General features: G+C 33.7%; 3 protein-coding genes across 4 annotated transcripts; 2 read left to right on the top strand and 1 right to left on the bottom strand.

Annotated features, from left to right (window-relative positions):
• The first annotated feature begins 1,099 nt into the window (after positions 1-1,099).
• LOC104084670 (growth-regulating factor 10-like) lies at positions 1,100-2,636 on the top strand. Of its 2 annotated transcripts, none has more exons than XM_009588586.4 (3): positions 1,100-1,246; positions 1,329-1,586; positions 2,100-2,636. In XM_009588586.4, the coding sequence occupies exons 1-3, from the start codon at positions 1,189-1,191 to the stop codon at positions 2,336-2,338; spliced, it is 555 nt and encodes a 184-aa protein (XP_009586881.1). In that variant the 5' UTR covers positions 1,100-1,188; the 3' UTR covers positions 2,339-2,636. The 2 variants fall into 2 exon arrangements, with proteins under 2 accessions (XP_009586881.1, XP_070038027.1); XM_070181926.1 differs by having other exon boundaries at positions 1,103-1,246; positions 1,329-1,581.
• A 6,708-nt stretch (positions 2,637-9,344) lies between these two features.
• On the top strand, positions 9,345-11,201 carry LOC104084669 (probable sugar phosphate/phosphate translocator At1g12500). Its single transcript, XM_009588585.4, has one exon. It carries the CDS (start codon positions 9,651-9,653, stop codon positions 10,719-10,721), a length of 1,071 nt encoding a protein of 356 aa, XP_009586880.1. The 5' UTR covers positions 9,345-9,650; the 3' UTR covers positions 10,722-11,201.
• Positions 11,202-15,964: 4,763 nt separating this feature from the next.
• LOC104084679 (mavicyanin-like) lies at positions 15,965-17,234 on the bottom strand. Its single transcript, XM_009588598.4, has 2 exons — positions 17,005-17,234; positions 15,965-16,583 (listed from the first exon to the last, which is right to left on the bottom strand). Exons 1-2 carry the CDS (start codon positions 17,168-17,170, stop codon positions 16,243-16,245), a joined length of 507 nt encoding a protein of 168 aa, XP_009586893.1. The 5' UTR covers positions 17,171-17,234; the 3' UTR covers positions 15,965-16,242.
• Between the last annotated feature and the right edge of the window lie 4,165 nt (positions 17,235-21,399).

Genomic DNA, 21,399 nt, shown 5'->3' with positions numbered 1-21,399 from the left:
TTGAGTTTCCGGTAACGGAACCAAACTGTTTAACCCAAAAAATAATTTTCAAGGTCAAAGTAATAAATTTTATATGACGGGCCACAAGCAACAGATTTGATCCGAAAGATATAAATTTTTGTTAATACAACGTGATAGAGAAGTGAAAAATAAATTCAATGATAGATAATATAATAAAAATAAAGCGGAGAAGAAATGATTCTTATTGAATGATCCTTGATAGGATGATGAGCTGAATAGAGCTTGAATGACCGAACTATGGCTAACTTGGGAGCAAGATGCTATGGATTACAATTTATAGAATTGTAGAGAAGGAAATTAGATTCCCGTGATGGTGATAAAAGTGTATCTATTTATAGGGCTAAATCTAAGTAATTATTCTCCTTGAATTATGGTTCCATTATGAGCATTTACTCAATCCATCCGTTATTTTGGAAAACTTGTAACAGCTGTGTAAATGGTGGAATTTCATAACTGATGTGTTATTTCCGTAACTGATGAGTTAATTTCATAACTGTTGAGTTAATTCCGTAACTGATGAGTCAATCCCGTACATGTTGAGTCAATCTCGTACCCGTTGAGTCATTCTCGTGTCCGTTGAATCAATCTCGTAATTAATTGCCTTGTTCTGACCGTTATAATTATTTATTGTATTTATTGTACGTTACATAATTGATTTGTAACTGATGGCATAATGATGGTAAATCATATGCAATTGATTCCTTCCTCATTTGTAATTATGAGCTATTCTCCCATAACTGATCCAGAGCTATTCTATGATAGTCAGTTTCGAGACTAACAGGCACGGTACAAGTATGCTCGGTCCCGGAGGTGTTTCACATGTTACCTTTGCATGTTATTCTTTACTTTTCTCATAATTTTGCTTACATGTGTCGCCATTTAATAGACCCACGGGACGAGTCTATTTTTTACTAATACAGGGGCTAATAAGAGGATTTAAGTTTATTGCTGATATACACACAGTAGAAAGGTTAAGCGGCCCACAATCTAAAAATGGTAGCTGCCAAAATTTCTGACTATGTCAGAAGACTTTGCAGTACGCTCTGCCAATGTGTTCCTCTTCTATCATTGTTTTATCTGAATCAGCACAAAAGCCACAATATGAGAAGAGAATATTAAAATCAACAAAAAGTTAGAGAAGATAAAATATCAAAATATTGGTCTGCCATGGACCTCAAAATCCCACCTCCCAATAATATTGCTAGCAAAAAAGACTACTATGATGGTATCTTTTCTTTCAAAAGATTTCTTTTAAATTTTACTATCTCTATTATCTCATTCTTCTTTTTGTTATTAATTATGTGCAGTGTCAAATGGAGTAGAAGGGAAATGTTCCACTGAACTTGGGTTGAATCTTGAGCTTAGCCAACATGGTGACAATCATGAATATAGTAGCTATTCAAAGTTTAATACTAGTGGATATGGATTTACATTCCTACAAAGACAAGAACTAGAGCAACAATTTTTCATCTACAAGTACATTGAAGCTGGGATACCTGTTCCCTCTCATCTCATTATTCCTATATTCAAGTCTATTACTTGCTCTGTAAAGGGTCTTCAGTATGGTATCTATCCACATACCCCAATTGCTCTTAGTATAGAATTTTTTCCTTCTTTTTTTTTTGTGTGTGTGGATGGAATTGGATTCAAAGTTAAACCCAAAAAATATTTCTACTTTGGTTTAGTAAACATGCAGAGTGATGTGTTAATGTTGTTATATGGTTAGTTCCTTCTTCGAGTTGAATGTCAAGATTTACTCTTTGAGAGTCAATCAATTTTGTCTTTCATTGACAATCTCGTGGAACTATGAGTGTCTATCTTGCTATTCCGCATATAATTATCCTTTAAAAGCAAAAATTAAGCCTCGTTGCTCATGTGCATACAACTTAACCAAAAGTCATGTCTAATGATCTGCGGTGGGCTATGTTTTACTCCCACCTGACTAAATGTTAGTCGATTTGACATATTATTATTTAAATTAGTAGAGTGTTAATTAAGTGAGACGTTTAAGAGAGATATACGGTAATTTAGACAAATAATATGGACCAAATGTAATAGAATTTGTTGTGTTTTTGCAGTGATGGGGTATGGTCACTTAGGTTGGGAACTTAAAAGTAACATGGAAGCAGAACCAAGAAGGTGTAGGAGAAGTGATGGCAAGAAATGGAGGTGTAGCAGAACTGTGGTTCAAAACCAGAAGTATTGTGAGAAACACATGCATAGAGGACGCCAGCGTCCAAGAAAGCACGTGGAACTTACTTCTTCCAATCTCCAATTGTCTACTTCTACAATTAAAAGCAGCAGCAGAAGCTCATGAAAATTCAGAACCAGACACAACCACTTTCTCCATTGCACTACCAATAAACTAGTAATAGTGGTTCAAGAGAAGAGATGTCTAATTCTTTTAAGGGATTTGGGGTTCACTTTGGCCTCGAATCCAAACGATTTCTCTTTTTTCTTTAATGGTATATCTAGTTACAATTTAATTTAGGGATCAATTGATTTCGAAATATAATGTAACAAGATCCACAATGATGCTACATGTTTTTTTTTTAATGACGATGGTGTTCGAACCAGCAGAAAAAAGAGAAACTTGGTGTAATAACAACAACAAACCAGTGTCATTTTTATTGAAACAACATCTCTATCTTTTCAAGGTAGGGGTAAGGCTGTGTTCGCTCTATCCATCTCATTTTGTGAGATTAGACTAAGTTTGTTGTTATTCTTGGTGATGATGCACTTCAACTATTTCACCTGATAGCTCTCCCTACTAACTACCAAGGTTTAGATAATTGAGAAAAAAATTACTCTTCAAAATTTATACATTGATTCACACCCTCGAGGACGACAATGATTCTACTTGTTATTCAAGACACTACCAATAATTAGGCGTTCCTTTGTAGTTTAGCAAATGGAAAGGCCAATTATAATGATCTTCTTGATTGTGTCTTTTGTGCTGTCAACCGACAATCTTGATTGTCAATTACTATCTCCAACGGCCAACCCCTTTTGTATGACTTATCTTGACTTTCAGTTTAAGAAAAAATAAAATTTGACTAAGTTATTTATGTTATAAGAAAAATTAAATTATGGTGGATGCCTACTCTTCCTTCATGATCTTCTCAAATGCTTAATGACATATTCAATGACATATATTTTTTTCACTTTTCATGCCTATATAAAGGCCTTGTAATAGATAAGAAAATACACACAATTGAAGAAGAAAATCTATTTCTTCTTTCTATCTCCATTTCTTGTTCATGTTTTACTAAATTGCTTTTATTTCATAACATGTCTTGTTCATGTTTTACTAAGTTGCTTTTATTTTATAACACGTTATCAGCACGATGCCCTAATCAATTGAATTACTTACATCTACAAAATTGTCCTACATCATAAAAGGCATGTTCTTGTCGTGCCTAATATTCATCTTGAAGAGATAGGCTTTTCTTTCTCATTTAGCAATTTCAAAGAATGGTATCAAACATAACTAAAGTAACAATAAGATTGAGGAGACCAGTACACTATGATAAGGCATATAATGCTAATGCTAAGATACGTTTTCTAATCCTTTTTAATTATTTATTTTCTTATTCGTTTTTCTTATTCGTTTTTCTCATAGGTTCTTTATTTGTTATGAAAGTTTCTAATGCTAAGTATTTTCTTCTTACAAATCCATTCATATTCTTAAGTGTTTTACTTTATAAAGGAAAATACTTAAATGTAAACTAATTACTACTCCATGTTTTACTTATTTTATTTTGTTGTATTATCAATATCCATTTTAATAAACGAGTTTCTAATATTTATTGTAAGTTTGGTCTGATCTCTTTCATCTCGTATCCTGTTTATATAGATCTTATTATAAGAATAAGAAGTATATAATGATGCAGCCAAGAGTTACGTACTAAACCAAAGACCAAAAGAAGTACAAGAAATTGGGGAGCTACTACAGCTTTTGCAAAGTTATTTGAGGAACTTTGGTTCCTTAGTTAAAAAAAAGCAAGAACCTTATGTAAAGTTTCCCTTAACTGAACGTTTTCCTATAAAATATATGTCTGACCATCATGCGCCATTCTGACTTTTGAAAAGGTAATGTGAAGTAAGTTTCTCTCGGGTAATCTTAATAGCACAACTAGCATACGTTATTGATAAATAAATATACCATCCAAATGGAAAATATTTTAAATTAGCTTTGGCCGATCAAAACTTTTAATTCTCGTATATTAAAAAATTGAGTGAGTTTGTATCTCTGTAACCCAATTTTTCATTATTTGTACATGATATTCTTAGTACACTCCATTAAATAAAAAAAAATAGTTTAGTTTCTTGTGACTTAAAATACATAACTGCTCCTATTTTATAACTTATGTGGGAGGCAACAAGATGGTAGAGTCATTCCAGTATTGACTTTTTCATTAATGTTAAAAATATTGTCAATGATTTTTTCAATTAAAGGTTCTGATATATCTCTTTGTTTTTCTAGAGAGCATAATACTTAATTTTCATAAAAGTGTATGGTAACTAGTAGTACTATATTATTCTATTTGATACATTATTTTTCTTTAATGTTCTAGTCATATCCATTTCATCTTGAAGTAAGCTTATTGCAGCAAAGACCACATGTGAATTTTCAATATTATTTTGTATTTTCGTATATCTATTTGACACTAATTACTTAGCTGATTTGAGTAAACTAAAATCTATTATTGAGAATTATATCCAAATGACATTATGAATAGTTTAACTCAAGAGGTAAACATTGTCTTCACAATAATAATAATAATAATAATAATAATAATAATAATAATAATAATAATAATAATAGTTCTTCAAAATGTGAAGGCAATGTTTACCATCAAATTGGTATGCAAAATAATAAAGCACGTCGCCGATTATGATACATTCATTGAAGAGAATGTGACTTGTGATAAGCATTGAGAATGCAGACCAATTCCTAAAGGTGAATGTTGTAATATGTGATAAAAGTAATGAATAAAGACATGCAATGCATGATTGAATGAACACCACACAACTCACCTCTGAGGGAGGTTTGAGTGAAATAAAGAGAATAAATATTATTGTGTGGTTACATGAATATGTCATTGGTCGCGTACATGTGATACGGCAAAAATTATTTTGTTGTGCCTTATAGAAGGTTATTAAAGGCAAAATTAAAGCAAAAAAATAACTTTGCTTATGATGATTTTAACAATGACAATTTATTATGATAGAATTTTCTCCATGAAGGAGACATTTACTATATGAATGGTGTGATAAAAGATATTGTAGTACAAAAGTTATTAAGAGCTCCGAAAATTTTAATTTGTTACTACCCAGATAAATAAAAGTATTCACGACGTTGATATTGTAAAGTCTCAAAAGAAACTTTTTGAGTTTCAAATGTATAAGTCAAAGTGGTTGGCATATTGAGACAATAAATGAAAGGAATATTGAATATTTTCATATTTCTATAATCATAACGGATAAATATGAAATATTACCCGATTTCTTTTCTATTTGTACTACACAAATATAAGCATGATGATGGAATCATATGTCACAAGTAAACTAGAGGTTTACTAAAACAAATATTAGTTGGCATGACCGGTTGACCATCTCGGTTCAATTACAATGCAAAAAATTAATTGAGAATTACATTGACATATATTGAAGAAATATAAGATTCTTCAAGAATTCTCTTGTGCTGCTTATTCTCATGATATATCAGTTAAAGTTGGGATTGAATCCTTTGATTTCTGGAACTAATAAAAGGTGATAAATATATGGGGCAAGTCACCTGCCATGTCGACCGTTTACTATTATATGATTTTAATAGATGCATCTATTCTTTGGTCACATGTGCATTTGTTATCAACTTGCAGTTTGCCTCTTGCAAGATTGATTGATCAAATTATTAGAGCACAATTCTAAAATATAAATTATGATTATTTATCTTGATAATACTGGTTTAAATCCAAGTTGGTTTAGCAGAAATTTTATGCCTTCAATTATAGCTAAACCATTAGTTATGAGAACAAAATTGCCAAAATAAATTTTGGTATGTGATGTATTATTTAATATACAGCAGCACTTGTACGCATCTAGCCAAATTAAGATAAGTTCTCCTTATCACAATCGGTTTAGGGTCAGGAACCAAATAATTTCCATCTAGAAATATGAATGTGCTATATGATTTAATTATTCCACCACAATGTACAAAGATGGATCCCCAAATAAGGCTAGGGATATGTGTCGGTGATCCCAATAATAGGGGGAGAAAATGGGCAGCTGAAAAAGTAATGCATGTAATAAATTATTATGAGTACATCTAGATCCTCGTATGAGAAAATGTGAACTTGAAGTTCAAGGGATAATTCATTTGCAAAATATTGTCAGACGTATTTGCTGACCAAAAGTTAAATATCATATTCAGCTCCTAATGCTCCAAATAAAATAAAGTTCATAATGAATAGAGTTTATGGCATGCATGAAGCATAATAGAATAATCGGTTCCAAAGATAAAACTCCTTGAAAAATGAGAGGAGCAAATGTTCAAGATGGTCATAATAAGGAGGCAAGTGCTCTAGAAGAGTACCACGACATAACACTTCATAAGACCTCATGGGAAAGGCTCAGGTACCTGAAAATAATAAGATAAAGAGATCTCAATAAGTTATGTCTTTATTGGGTAATAGTAGAACCGATATAAAATGATCGTCGACGATATTGTTAATATAATGTAGCGCTCAATATTATTAATATTGACGAGGATCTTGAGCTCAAATCTATCATGATTTTTGGACAGATAAATGATTGGCCAAATGAAAAATACGCAATGAAAATTGATTTCACCTGAAAAATATGAAGTTGGACGGATAGTCCCAACACCTGAAAGTATAAAGCCAGTGGAGGTATAAATGCGTTCTTGTGCGGAAAAAGAAGAAGGTCAAGTCGATAAACATAAAGACGACTTGTGTCACAAGAAAATTTGTAAATATCCTGACATTGATTATATAGAGACATGTTCTCCTGTAGTGGATGTTGCCATTTCAGGTTTTAATCTGGCAATACAAGAAAACGTGCTATGCGTATAATGAAAATCATTGAAGGATTTAAATTGTTCTAAAGCATATTAAGGTTTCTAAGAAATTTATTAAATAAAGATTCAAAAATCCTTATACGGATTGAAACAATCAGGGCGCATGTGGTATAGTCGCCTTAGTGAGTACCTGTTGAAAGAAGAGTACAAAAAGGATTCAATTTGTCCTTGTATCTTTATAAAAAGATCTGGATCTAAATTTGTTATAATCACCGTGTATGTTGATGATTTAAATATCATTGCAACTCCTAGGGAGCTTCCTAAAGCAGTAGACTATTTAAAGAAAGAATTTGAAATGAAAGATCTTGGAAAGAAAGAATTTTGTCTTGGTCTACAAATTGAGTATATGAAAGATGGAATTTTTGTCCATCAATCAACATACACTAAAATGATTTTAAAGCGATTATATATGGATAAAGCACATCCATTCTGACCTCATGAAAATAATGAAGAGCTTATTGGTCCCGAAGTACCATATATTAGTGCAATTGGTGCACTAATATATCCTTCTAACATTACAAGGTCTGACATAACGTTTTCAGTTAATGTCTTAACAAGATATAGCTCTGCTCCTACAAGGAGACATTGGAACGGAATCAAACACATATTGCGGTATCTAAAAGGGACTACCGATATGAGATTATTTTTTGGCAATGATTGTAGACCCGATCTCGTTGGTTATGCCGATGCTGGGTATTTATATGACCCACACAAGGCTCGATCTCAAGCAGGCTATGTGCTTACATATGGAGGCACTGCCATATCTTGGCGATCGATTAAGTAATCAATCGTGACTACTTCATCTAATCATGCTGAGATAATTGATATTTATGAAGCAAGTCGAGAATGTATATAATTGAGGTCTATAATATACCTTATTCGAGACAAATATGGTTTGAAGTGTGACAAACTACCCATAAGTTTGTATGAAGACAATGCAGCATGTATAGCCCAATTGAAGGGAGGATTTATAAAGGGGATAGGACAAAGCAAATTTCACCAAAGTTATTTTTCACACATGATCTTCAAAAGAATGGTGATATCAATGTGCAACAGATCCGTTCAAGTGATAATATAGCTAATCTGTTCACCAAATCTCTACCGATGTCAGCCTTCAAGAAACTAATGTACAATATTGGGATGCGAAGGCTCAAGGATGTGTGAATTGATGCTCTCATCAGGGGGAGTTAATACGCGTTGTACTCTTTTTTCCTTACAAGGTTTTGTCCCACTGGATTTTCCTTGCAAGGTTTTAAACGAAGCAACCAAAAGGCGGATTTTTAAATATGTGTACTCTTTTTCCTTCACTAGGATTTTTTTCCCATAGGGTTTTTTCTTAATAAGGTTTTAACGAGGCACATTATCTATGGACATCCAATGAGGAGTGTTATAAGAAAAATCAAATTATGGTGGATGTCTACTCTTCCTCCATGATCTTCTCAAATTCTTAATGACATATTCAATGACATATTTCTATGCTTAATGACATATTCAATGACATATTTTTGTTCACTTTTCATGCCTATATAAAGGTCTTGTAATAGATAAGAAAATACACACAATTGAAGAAGAAAATATCTTTCTTCTCTCTATCTCCATTTCTTGTTCATGTTTTACTAAATTGCTTTTATTTCATAACAACATGTCTTGTTCATGTTTTATTAAGTTGCTTTTATTTTATAACAATTTATCTTAAATGAAACAAATAGTTATTGAAGCATTGGGTTTTTTATACAAAAAGTATTAAAAAATACATCAAATTTCACTTAATATGAATTGATATCTTTGTATATTGTTAGTCTCTAAGCAAAAAAATGTTTTTGAGGTCATCTTATGTGCATTTATTGAAAATTTACCTCGTGGTTGTTTCTTTGATTTATATTTGCAGGCATTATCTTATTGCAGGTATTACTTCCATTTGGCTCCAAAACAAGTGTTTCTTTGTCAGTACAATTTTGACCTAAAATTGACTAATTTAAGCACATATCTTATGAAATTTTCAACTAAGACACCAAATAAATTTACCCCTCACTAAACTATAGCAAGAAATATAGGGGGAATGTAGATAGACAATTCTTATTGGTCCACAAATACAGCTCACACGCTTACAACAGCACGTGCCACAGTGCGTAAAGCATAAAGCACCCAATATAGTACCGACACTTTGTTCACAGCTATAATAATTTTATTTTATTATTCTACTCATTCAATTCTCATCCAACGAACCAGATTCCTCCTTCCATTCCAAATCTAAATCTTGACCCTTTGATTAGATCAAACCCCAAAATTTCCCACCAACCTTTAGACTTTACCACTACCCTATCTTCATCTCGTCCTTCACCCCCTTAGATCTCAACCCATTAGGCCAATATGCTCCAAACTTAGCCACCCCTTATATTTTCTTGAAATGCTATTGAGTATTTAGTACACAAAAATTAGTAGTATCACATTCTTGAGTGTTAAAGATTGAATCTTTATAGTAAAGATTGTAACTTTATAGTGTGGACAGTAGTACTAGAGCATTGTAATGGTGGAAGCACAGTCATGGACAACCAGAAGGGGTAGCAATCCAAGATTGGAATCACCCCAAGATCAAGTCTTGGATATGCCAGTAACCCCAACTGCTGAAATTAGGCAGCAGCAATATTCCAATGGTGGTATAACTTCTTTGGTGTCACCAAATATACTTACTGCTCTTATTATTGCTTCTTGGTACTGCTCCAACATTGGTGTGTTGCTGCTCAACAAGTATTTACTGAGTTTTTATGGCTTTCGTTATCCAATATTCTTGACCATGTTGCATATGTTGTCATGTGCTACTTATAGTTTAGTTGCTATTAAGTGGCTGGAAATTGTGCCATTTCAGCAAATACATAGCAGGAAACAGTTTTTCAAGATTCTTGGTTTGAGTGTTATTTTTTGTTTTTCTGTGGTTTGTGGTAATACTTCATTGAGGTATCTTCCTGTATCGTTTAACCAAGCAATTGGTGCTACTACTCCATTTTTTACTGCTATTTTTGCTTTTGTGATTACTTGTAAGAAAGAATCTGCTGAGGTTTATTTGGCTCTTGTTCCTGTGGTTCTTGGTATTGTTTTGGCTAGTAATAGTGAGCCATTGTTCCATTTGTTTGGGTTCTTGATGTGTATTGGTTCAACTGCTGGGAGAGCTTTGAAATCTGTGGTTCAGGGGTTGCTTTTAACATCTGAAGCTGAGAAATTACACTCAATGAATCTATTATTATACATGGCTCCAATGGCAGCAATGATTTTGCTTCCTTTTACACTATACATAGAGGGAAATGTGGCAGCAGTCACATTGGAGAAAGCTAAGGGAGATGGATTTATGGTGTTCTTGTTGATTGGTAATGCTACAGTTGCTTATTTGGTAAACTTGACTAATTTCTTGGTTACAAAGCACACAAGTGCATTGACACTGCAAGTTTTGGGGAATGCAAAGGCAGCAGTGGCTGCAGTGGTTTCAGTTTTGATATTCAGGAACCCAGTGAACATTATGGGAATAACAGGATTTGCTGTGACAGTAATGGGAGTGGTGCTTTACAGTGAGGCAAAGAAGAGATCTAAAGTAATAGCACACTGATGATTTGTATGAAAGATTCAATCTTTGATGATGCAAAAACAAAAGGTACAATATTACCACGGGTGTGGCTCTTTTTTTACTTTGCTCAATGCTTCTTTTCCTTTTTTATTATTTGGTCTAATTAGAATTCATTGATCAAGGTGGGGTGGTTGTGTGTGTGTGTTGGGGGGGGGGGTTGAAGGTTAAGTGGTTGGATTATATTGCAATGCATAGGAAAGAACAGTGGGCAAGGTGGAAAAAGGTTCATGTGCTCTTGCTTTTTATTTTTCTCTTTTCTCTATATAATTGTTCATGATTAGGGGGTGGTTTAAGAGAATGAAGTTGTCTCTTTTACTTTTCTCCGTTCTGTAATTTTTATACTCATTTGATGCAACTAGAACAAAGAAAGACTGATTCTTTAGATATTGTTCTCTATGTGTAATATTTTGGTGGGAGAATTGTCCCCCAATATATTTTGTCAAACACAAAATCTATTTCCTACTCTGCATCATTTAACTTTAACTGATTTCTTAGCTAGCATTTTTGTTTTAATGCTGTTTAAAAAAATTTGAAAGGGAAGTCTTGGCGTGATTGGTAAAGTTGCTTCCATGTGACTAGGAGGTCACGGGTTCGAGCAATAGAAAATAACCTCTTGCAGAAATGTAGGTTAAGGCTGCGTACAATAGACCCTTGTGGTCCGGCCGTCCCCAGACGCCGTGCATAGCGGGAGCTTAGTGCACCCGACTGCCCATTTTTACTCCTGTTTCAAAAAACTGGCCACATGGGGTTTTCCTGAACATCAAGAAATAATCTCCTATCTCCACTAACAACCTATATAGAGAAGAAAATGATCCTACAAAATTATAGATCTCCTGTGCTATTTTTTGTTGATCTCCTGTAGAGAATGTCACATTTGTATTTGATTATAAAACCAAATCTTCCCTGAAGACCTAAGTAATTAACTGGTTGTAAAGCAGATATTTCAATTATCAAAGTGCTGCTAGGTCATTTGCTTTTAAACTAGTTAGATCTGCCTGCCAAGAATAAATTGAAATGTTGCATCTGTTGGGGTCCCTATTTGTATTGGAAAATGAAAATATGGAAAATTGTGGTGCAAATAGTCATGAGTTGTATTGATTGGTTGTATTATTGGCAAGTCTTTTGATTGGATCTTAGTTTCACAAGGTGCTGTCACTATAGGGAAAGGAAGAGAAATTTGAGATCTCATTTGTCAAGTTTCTTTCTTTGTCCCACCCTGATTTCCATCTAGGTAAAATGACCTCAGCCATTTGCAACATCTTTGTAGCTTCTCTGTTTCCTATATTATTGAGTAAGTTTGTCTGTTGCATATGAGCTTTCAAGGATCTTGGAAAAACTACTTAGAAAACAAAGATCTTTGTCCATGAAGTTTGTGTAGTAAAGCATGGTAAACTACTATTTCTGGTGCGAGTTTTTTCTCTATAACTGTGGTGTTCGGTCAGCACCTTCACTAATTCCGCGGGATACCTGCCACCTCCGACGAGGTACATGTACCAGATAACATAGTATTTTTTCGCCTCCGCTGGGGATTTGAACCTTAGACCTTATGATTCTCACCCACTTCATTGACCATTAGGCCACTGTGAGTTGAGTTCTTATTTCTGATAATTTCAGCTAGAAACATGCCTTTTCAGTCCATTCATCAAAATTTTATTTTCAAAATTTGAACATCGATAACGGTTTTCAAAAGAGTTCAAGTTATAATGCAAAGAAATTTTTGCGCGATCAGTTAAATTTATAATTTAACTAGTTATAGTAAGTTATTATTCTATTTCTTATACAACTTAGATTACCACATCCAGTTTAATATAGAGAGTTACCTGTAACAGATCAACTTAACTTGATAATGTAAAAATGCTATGTATTGTCAGCATATATATATAACACAACACTCTTTCCGGAATATCAAAAGTTTCCTCTTATGGCAGAGTATTGCTTGAAGGGAGCTGTTAAATAATTAGAATGGCAGAGTAGTAGTTTAATTATATAAAAATAGATCAGATGTGTTATTTTTTGTTTTGTTTTACTCTTTGTAGGAACACATTTGCTACAAAAAAGCAAAATGGTAGGAGGATGTTGTGTTGGGCGATATAAATGAAAATGCTTTAAATTTGGTACTCCAGTTCCTTTATCAGCGTATTCGGCATGTTACTTCCATTACGACTTAAAAGCATCTGTCTCTCACCCAAATAGATAAATGAGTAAAATAATCAAAATGCTTCTCACCCCACTAGCATTATATTTAATATTTTAGATTTTGTAAGGACTGTAGTTTTATCTTAAAATATTAAAGGTGTAAGGTTCAATTTTCTCTAATATTCTTTCTTCTATTTATATATTTGTGTATTATAAGATTCTCCAACAAAATGGAAGTTTTTTTGGAAGAACGTAAGAGAAAAAATATTAAAGTTGTGATGACAGAAAAAGGCGTTAGACTTTATATCGTACCTTAATATTCTGCTGAGATTGAATTCTCCTAACTTTAACTTAAGAGCGTGACTCAATGGTTAATGAGTCGGGAAGAGAGTCATGAGTTTTCTGAAATCAAAAACCATTATGTGATCTTTGTCTTTATCCGGTACATCTATTGATAAAAAATAACAAATATTTGACGGAATAATCGAGGTGTGTTCAAGCTCAAATTTTATCATAGTCGAATATTCTCTAAGAAGTTTAATTAAAAGGCTCGCCACACTTAAATTAAGCGAAGATTGTCGAGAACATGGCCAATAATACAGCAAATATTGCTTCAACCAATTTGGAAAAAGCAATGAATGCCAAAGGTAGTTGAAGCAGGGCCACAAGGACTAGGTTGTGCAATTGCAGGATATCGTAATTCAGCAGCACATTTATCCACTAGGTTGTATAAATGGTGGTGAATGAAATTAATTATGGGGGGGGGGTATGAAAAAATAATGACAGCACATATTTTTTTAATAAAATAATGACATTAATAAAAAAACAGATGAATATGCACAGTCAATTGAGGGCCCATCAATCAACTAAAATAATCACATAGTAAAACAAGAATAGAAAATCCAACGGCAAAATTATATTAAAAACAACAGAAAAATCATCATTCAAAAGGTTCCATCAAACCCTAGATGGGAAAGTTTAGCTACTCATAACCATACTGACAATCATGATAATAACTGAAAGCATTAAAATACAGATTAAGGAAGAACAAAAGAGAAAACTCTTGTGATTCGTTGCTTCCAAGTGTTCTCGTAGCCTTCTTGCCTCTCAAATAATGTTCTCTTTAGGTCGAATTTGCTCTAAAGACGTCCTTCCTCTTAGACATGTTTAGGGAGTATTTATAGGCTAGGGTTAAAGTCCTTGAGTTCACATCCGGGTTGGAGACTTTTAACCTGCGATTTTTAATTATCGGGCTATAGATCTCGCGAAGCCAGGCTTATAGAGCGGTCAACCTGGCTATAGACCTCGCGAAGCCTGATCTGTAGCGCGGTCAACCTGGTTATAGATCTCGTGAAGCCTGGTCTGTAGCGTGGTCAACCTGACTATAGACCTCGCGAAACCTAGTCTGTAGCACGGTTTGGATATTTCGTGTTTTTGTGCTCTTTTCTCGTATTTTTGTCCTCTTTTTGTGCAACTTTCATCGTATTTGTCTTCCGATACTCCTACACATAAAATAACATAATTTAGCTCAAAAATTACACAATTAACCTCTAAACTAACAACATGTAAGGCGAGTAATATATTAAAAATATAACATTTTGGCCAAACATCATTGATCTTGGGACTTATTTGTAGGTTGTTAATTGCTAAAAATATTGGAAATCAGCCGGCTAATAGCGGCATTTTTCTACATAAATCTTGTCAATTAATATCTCACTTTGCCTAATTAATACCGACTAAACCAAAAAAAAAAATTGGAAATATAGAAACATTACAATGACTTGATCGAGTTTTTGGGTTCACGCTACCAGCTTGTGGTTTGATGCAAATTATATTCTTCCCAACTGCCACATAACCATTGGATTTTCATAATGTACATTTTGATATACATATTACTATTATTATTATTATTATTATTATTTATTGGCTACATGATGCCAATAAATGAAAAATGAGTTAATTCTAGTTGATTAGTAGGTTAAATTGATACACAATGCCAAATTCCCTTTGATAAATCGTCTAAATTTTAAGTCAGGGAGCCCCTCCGATCTCCACAAAATGTAATTGATTACATGAACGTAGAGTGCAATAGATTACTCTCTTGGGCTCCCAAGAGAGTATAATCTCTTTCACTCTAATTTCCTGACACTTCTTAATTTCCTGCATAAATAATAATTTCTCTGATTAGCCCAAAAAAAAATAAAAAAAATAAAAAAAATCTCTTGGTCTCCAAAAATGTTGATCCATTTAAGTCTATAGTTATTTGTATTTCATAGAGGTCTCAATATGAATTATTTAGTTCTCAACCTATTAAGTGCATTTGTTTTTTTTTTCCTTCTCAATTACTTTATACATAATTTTAGTATCATTAAGATATTCACCTTAAATGTAACATTTTACCGCTGCACTATCTATTACAACGGCTGACACCACCATAGTCAATCGCGAACAACATAACTATGATCATCAACCAGCTTCACCATCAGTCACCTCTATGATCAACCTTTATCGTACAATCATTAACCACGTCGACTATCCGCCACCACCACTAACCTCCTCTACCGTCCGCCTGTACCGCATAACCACCGATATAAGTAGGGGCGAAGCTATGTTGGTCCAACGGTGATCAACTGACCACCTTTAGCCGAAAAACTATTACTTGTTATTGATTAAAAATAGACTTTGAACACCTTTCTTGCATAGCCCACTAACAAAATAAAGGGTGTTCAAACCTTATTAAATTTCCTGATGTAGTGAAACAGGGCCACTTGGAGTTGATGGCCGGTGCAATTGTAGAAAAGATCCCATTTCAGACATCATATTTATGGCAAGCTTCATCCACTTGGAGGTAAGACTTAAGAGGGAGGGGGCCATATGATTATTGTATTATGTGATGCTGGTGATAAAATTAATTATGGGGGTCCTATTGAATCATGTGTTATCATAAATTGAGAGAGAATCACAACAAGAATTTTACATAAAGAAGGCAGGTCATTATTTTTTTTCTTTTTTTTTTGGTATTTTCACAACTTGAGCATTTTCATCTAAAAAATATTTAATATTAAGAAAAATCATTTAAAACTTGAACATATTAAAATCAGGGTTCGGGGATATATCATTGTAATCACCGAGGATATACCAAATTCAAATATTGGATAACACAATCAAATTAAGTATAAGAAATCAAAATGTGGAACTTTGAACAATAGTTCCTGTTAAACTACTACAGTCCAGAAGCTAGCCTCAGACTCTGCTGATTGCTCAATTATCTTATTGAAATGTGAATACAAATAACAACAACAAAATAACATATGGTCCTTTGATCACCTCTTCTTTTAACCCCCAAAAAACACGAATTAATCCGTCCTTAAGTCATGATCACGACGAACATGGCAAATGCAGCAGCAATCAAAGCAACAACTTTGGAATTAGGAGCAATCCAAGAAGCAGTAGAAGGAGTAGGGCCATTTGGAGAAGAAGGTGAAGGAGAAGGAGATCCCAATTCAGGCAAAACATTGATAGCAACTTTCATTCCCTTTTCACAATGTTTGCCAACTCCACAAATGTACCATTTTTTGCCTGTTGTTGTGAGGGGAATCACATCATTTCCAGAAGTTAAGGGTGTAATATCATTACTTGGTGTGCAGCTTTTGAAGGCAGCTTGATCTGCTTTATACACATTGTGAGCATCTTTCTTGTACTTGAAGACTGCAACCACAAAATTAAACAGTTAATTAATTTATCTCATTGCATACCAAATGCGCTATTGCATAAAAACACTTGTCATGTATATATGATGTTTTAAATTTAATACGGTCAACTAACGTTGAGAAGTTATAATTAAGCAAATAAAATTGTGCTTTTTCTATAAGTATTGTAATTTTTTTTAGATAAGATTGTCGCACGATTCAATATGGTATCGAAGTAGAAAAAGGTACTGAATTTAAGGTCTCACCACCCATTACCAAAAAGAATTTCCGCGCATTTAGCTATGAAAAAGATTTAGGTTCGCACATAAGGGGCGCGTTGAAGATCTAAGTAAATTAAATTGTATCCTATCTAAAACTTAAGTTTTTAAATGAGATGATTATACGTTACAGATTTTATGAGAGGAGGCTAAAGAACATACTGAGCTTATCTCCAACATGAAATTCTTTGGTGGCAGCCCAAGCCGTGTAATTAAAGTCGAGTTTCCAACCTTGATCATCACCAACCCAATGGTCAGTTGCCATTGCTGGAACAGCAACCATTGCAATAACAACAAATAGTGCAATCAAGAAAGTTGTAGAAGCCATTGGGATTGAAAGATTTATTGAAAACACTGCGAGTGTAGAATATTTTTGAAAGCTATAAGATGATTTGAAGGTATTGAACCTAGGGACCTATTTATATGTTGTTAATTACTAGTAAAATTAGTAAACCAGCCGGCTAATAGCGGCATTATAATACTTAAATCTTGACCATTTCACTATCTCCACGATTTTGCCTAAAGAATAACACCGTCTCTAAGCAAAATTATAAAAGGAATTTGATGTTGGTATGCGGATTGTAGATACGTTAATTACAATGACAGTCTATTGTTTTGGGATCGCTACCTTGTGCCAAATTAATCCCCTCCACATGGCGAAATATACTTGATTATGTGAACATAGTTCATAATAAGTAGAAAAGATTATACTCTTTGACTCAAAAAGAATTTCTTTTTTTGATCCATTTACTATTTGCATAAGAAACAACTCATTCAATCACATCGTCTAGGAAATTTTCCAATAGGTAACGATTGGCTATTTTAGACTATAAGTAGTACTACCAAATATTTAATAGTTTATACAATCTGCCGATATTTTCCCTTCTCCACACATCAAATTCAAGTAAGGTTATAACAACGGAAGGAAAAAGCCAAGACAAATGCATGTTATATGCTTAAAACGAACTGAAATATATTTACTGTACTAATGTTTCTCTCTTAAATATAATGGGCAGGCGAATAAGATGTTGTTTAGTGCTCTCCTAACATAAAATGGAAATTTTTCTAAGTCATTGCTTAAGATCACACGATATATGTACGATCTATTTTGCACGTTCTATTCAGTAATTTGCCTATTGGCTTGTCAAGCAAGCTATTGATTCGCCATCTATTTGGATTTGTTATATCAGAAGCTCATTTCGTGAATGTTGAAATCTGATAAAAAGGGTGAAAGTAAAGCCAAAAACTGAAATCTCCTTCCCATTTAACTAACGACGAAAAGAAGTAAATTAAAGTGGACCATGTGCCTACAAAAGTTGGGGAAAAATAATAATAAAAAATAGCCTGATTTATCGTAAGTAATTGAAAAATAGACACATTTCAAAAGTAATTGAAATTTAGTCATTTAAAAAAAATAATATTTGGAACCCCCCCTTAAAAATTCGAAAAAGTTCTAGCATAATATGTTGGAGTTCAATTTTTTTACATACGAGGTTCCATCACAAATATGCTGGAATTTCATAATGTGCTAGAGTTCTAACATAATATGCTAGAAATTTATACGCAAGAGCTCCATAATCCAATATATTATGCTGAAACTTTCCGTATTTCAACTAGGGTAATGTTGTACAGATTTTATCTCCGCATAAAATCGTGGCTATTTTTTAATGACTTTAAAAATACTGATTATTTTTTTATTATCAATCCGAAAATTGACTAGCCCATGCTATTTTCATTACAAAAGTTGGAGTCATTCACTGGACTGGGCCTCATCAACAAAAAAAAACAGTTATTGGATTGTGTGGAAGGCCCATATTATTACAATATTTCGAGCCCAATTTTTCATGTACAAGTCCACTTAACCAAATATTTACAGATATATGACACTTTTTGGGGTATTCTTTAACTTTTGCCCTGCTTGTCCTGTGGGTAAAATTTTAAAGTTCAAAGTTAAAAATACTGCCCATGGGATAAGTGAGGGGCAACATTTATTAAACTTGAAGTTCTTTACCCATGGGGCGATCTTGGACAAACATTCAAGACCATCCATTTTGAGAATTATTTGTGTACTTCACCTATCCTTAACTAGCGGCGGAGCTACAAGACGCAAGGGAGTACTCCGTTGCGAATATGGTAGATATTGAATCCCCTATTCTGGTTCTGTTGCCCTTAACCTAAAACCCACCTAGCCAGGAAATACATCATATGCCTCAGCTGGAATTTGGATGTGCTGCATGACAATGTATTAAAAGGATTTAGGTGTATGCTCAATAAAAACTCTCAACTGAAACTTCACCACTCATACCATGAGGCTATATTGGCTGCTGGTGCTGTGGCCAAGCATTGAATGGACGATGATGAAAAATTCATAATTCATAATTCATATCACAGGGGTCATGTGATATGTGTTTAGCCAAGATTTTCTTTTAATTTTATTTATCACATGGGGGGTCGGATACATGTAAGGATGATAATAGAAGTTTCTAAAATAGGAGCGGAACTATGTGGTCCAAAGGGGTTCAGTTGAATCTTCTTCGACGAGAAACTATACTGTGCAAATAGGATAAAACCAATTTTTTTGGTGTATACATATAAGTTATGGAATCTGCTTAATGAAGCTTCTATGGGTGAATGAAGAATTCCTTTAGGTTCAAATCCCAGTCTAGAATTCTTGCAATTTTTGAATCCCCCTTATAACAATTTCTGGCTCTGCCACGAATCTAAAACATACATTCAGCAAAATATTTTGACCGATACTACCTAGGCTATGATTATTGTTGAGGTTTTTGTTTTTAAGATGAAATAGTCTTAAAATGAGGGTGAAAGGGAAATGGAGGGAAAATGAAATTTTTGAGTAAAATTTTAAATTTTCTCCTCTTGACAATGAGACATTTTCCCATATTGAAAGAGGAAAAGATTTTTGGTGGGTATATATATAATTGCTCTTATTGTAGCTCTTAAAGAGTTAAGAAGAAAGCAAGCCTCGCGCCGTTGTCGTCGTCGCTCGCTCGGCTACGGCTCCGGATTTGGTCAATTAATTGATTAATTTTTTGGACCAATTTATTTGTTAATAGTAAATATTAACGTAAGATTATCCGCATTTTCCAATCCAAAAGTGTAAGTTCCTAAACCCAAAAGGGTAAAGATAGGACCGAAAACTGTTGATTGTGTTTTCATAGGATATGCGACAAATAGTAAAGCATATCGATTTCTGGTTCATAAATCAGAAAATCCCGACATTCATAATAATACGGTTATAAAATCAGATAATGCTGAGTTCTTTGAAAATATATATCCGTATAAAAAGGAATGTAAGTCGTTTGGTGAAGGATCTAAACGACCTCGGGAAGAAACAAAAGAAAGTACATGTAATCAGGAGGATCCAAAACGTAGTAAACGTCAAAGAACGTCTACTTCATTTGGACCAGATTTTGTGACTTTCTTATTGGAGAATGAGCCTCAAACATTTAAAGAAGCTATGACTTCTTCGGAATCATTATTTTGGAAAGAGGCAGTCAATAGTGAAATAGAATCCATATTGAACAACCATACATGGGAATTGGTTGATTTTCCTCCTGGAAATAAACCTTTGGGTTCTAAATGAATTTTTAAGAGAAAAATCAAAGATGATGGCACTATTGATAAATTCAAGGCAAGACTCGTAGTCAAAGGGTATAGACAACGAGAAGGTCTAGACTACTTTGATACATACTCTCCAGTTACAAGAATTATGTCCATACGGATGTTACTAGCATTAGCTGCAGTGTATGGTCTTGAAATTCATTAAATGGATGTTAAGACGACCTTCTTAAATGGAGAGTTGGAGGAAGAAATTTACATGGAACAACCTGAAGGGTTTGTGGTTCCAGGTAATGAAAAAAAGGTATGTAGACTTGTTAAGTCTCTTTACGGACTAAAACAAGCACCCAAATAATGGCATGCGAAATTTGACCAAACAATGTTGTCAAATGGTTTTAAGATAAATGAATGTGATAAATATGTGTACATTAAAAATGTTCCAAATCACATAGTCATTGTTTGCCTATATGTGGATGATATGGTGATAATGAGTAATGACATTGCCAACATAAATGCTACTAAGCGTATGCTCAATAGCAAGTTTGATATGAAAGACTTGAGAGTTGCTGATTTAATTCTGGGAATTAAGATCCATAAGACTCCTCAAGGTCTGGCATTGTCACAATCTCATTATATTAAGATAGTACTTGAAAAATTCAAGCACTTGGGCTTTAAAGTAGCAAAGACCCTAATTGACGTGAATCTTGCATTAGGAAAGAATAAAGGCCAAATCATATCACAATTAGATTATGCTCGTGTGTTGGAATGCTTAATGTATATCATGAATTATACACGACCAAATATAGCTTGTGCTATAAGTAAACTGAGTCGATATACGAGCAATCCAGGCCAATCTCATTGGATGGCAATGAAACGAGTTTTGGGATATTTAGAACATACCCAGAACTTTGAATTGCACTACAGTAATTTCCCTGCGGTGATTGAGGGATACTGTGATGCAAATTGGATCACCGGTTC

The sequence above is a fragment of the Nicotiana tomentosiformis genome, chromosome 8 (assembly GCF_000390325.3).
Source record: "Nicotiana tomentosiformis chromosome 8, ASM39032v3, whole genome shotgun sequence".
Taxonomy (NCBI): Eukaryota; Viridiplantae; Streptophyta; class Magnoliopsida; order Solanales; family Solanaceae; genus Nicotiana; species Nicotiana tomentosiformis.
The sequence above is the reverse complement of the archived record's forward strand: the minus strand, read 5'-3'. Positions and strand labels throughout refer to the sequence as shown.

Coding starts and splice junctions, on each gene's coding strand:
- LOC104084679 (XM_009588598.4), bottom strand. CDS start 17,170: ATGGCTTCTACAACTTTCTTGATTGCACTATTTGTTGTTATTGCAATG. Junction 16,584..17,004: donor TCATGTTGGAGATAAGCTCA/GTATGTTCTTTA, acceptor TTGTGGTTGCAG/TCTTCAAGTACAAGAAAGAT.
- LOC104084670 (XM_009588586.4), top strand. CDS start 1,189: ATGGACCTCAAAATCCCACCTCCCAATAATATTGCTAGCAAAAAAGAC. Junction 1,247..1,328: donor CAAAAAAGACTACTATGATG/GTATCTTTTCTT, acceptor AATTATGTGCAG/TGTCAAATGGAGTAGAAGGG. Junction 1,587..2,099: donor TGTAAAGGGTCTTCAGTATG/GTATCTATCCAC, acceptor GTGTTTTTGCAG/TGATGGGGTATGGTCACTTA.
- LOC104084669 (XM_009588585.4), top strand. CDS start 9,651: ATGGTGGAAGCACAGTCATGGACAACCAGAAGGGGTAGCAATCCAAGA.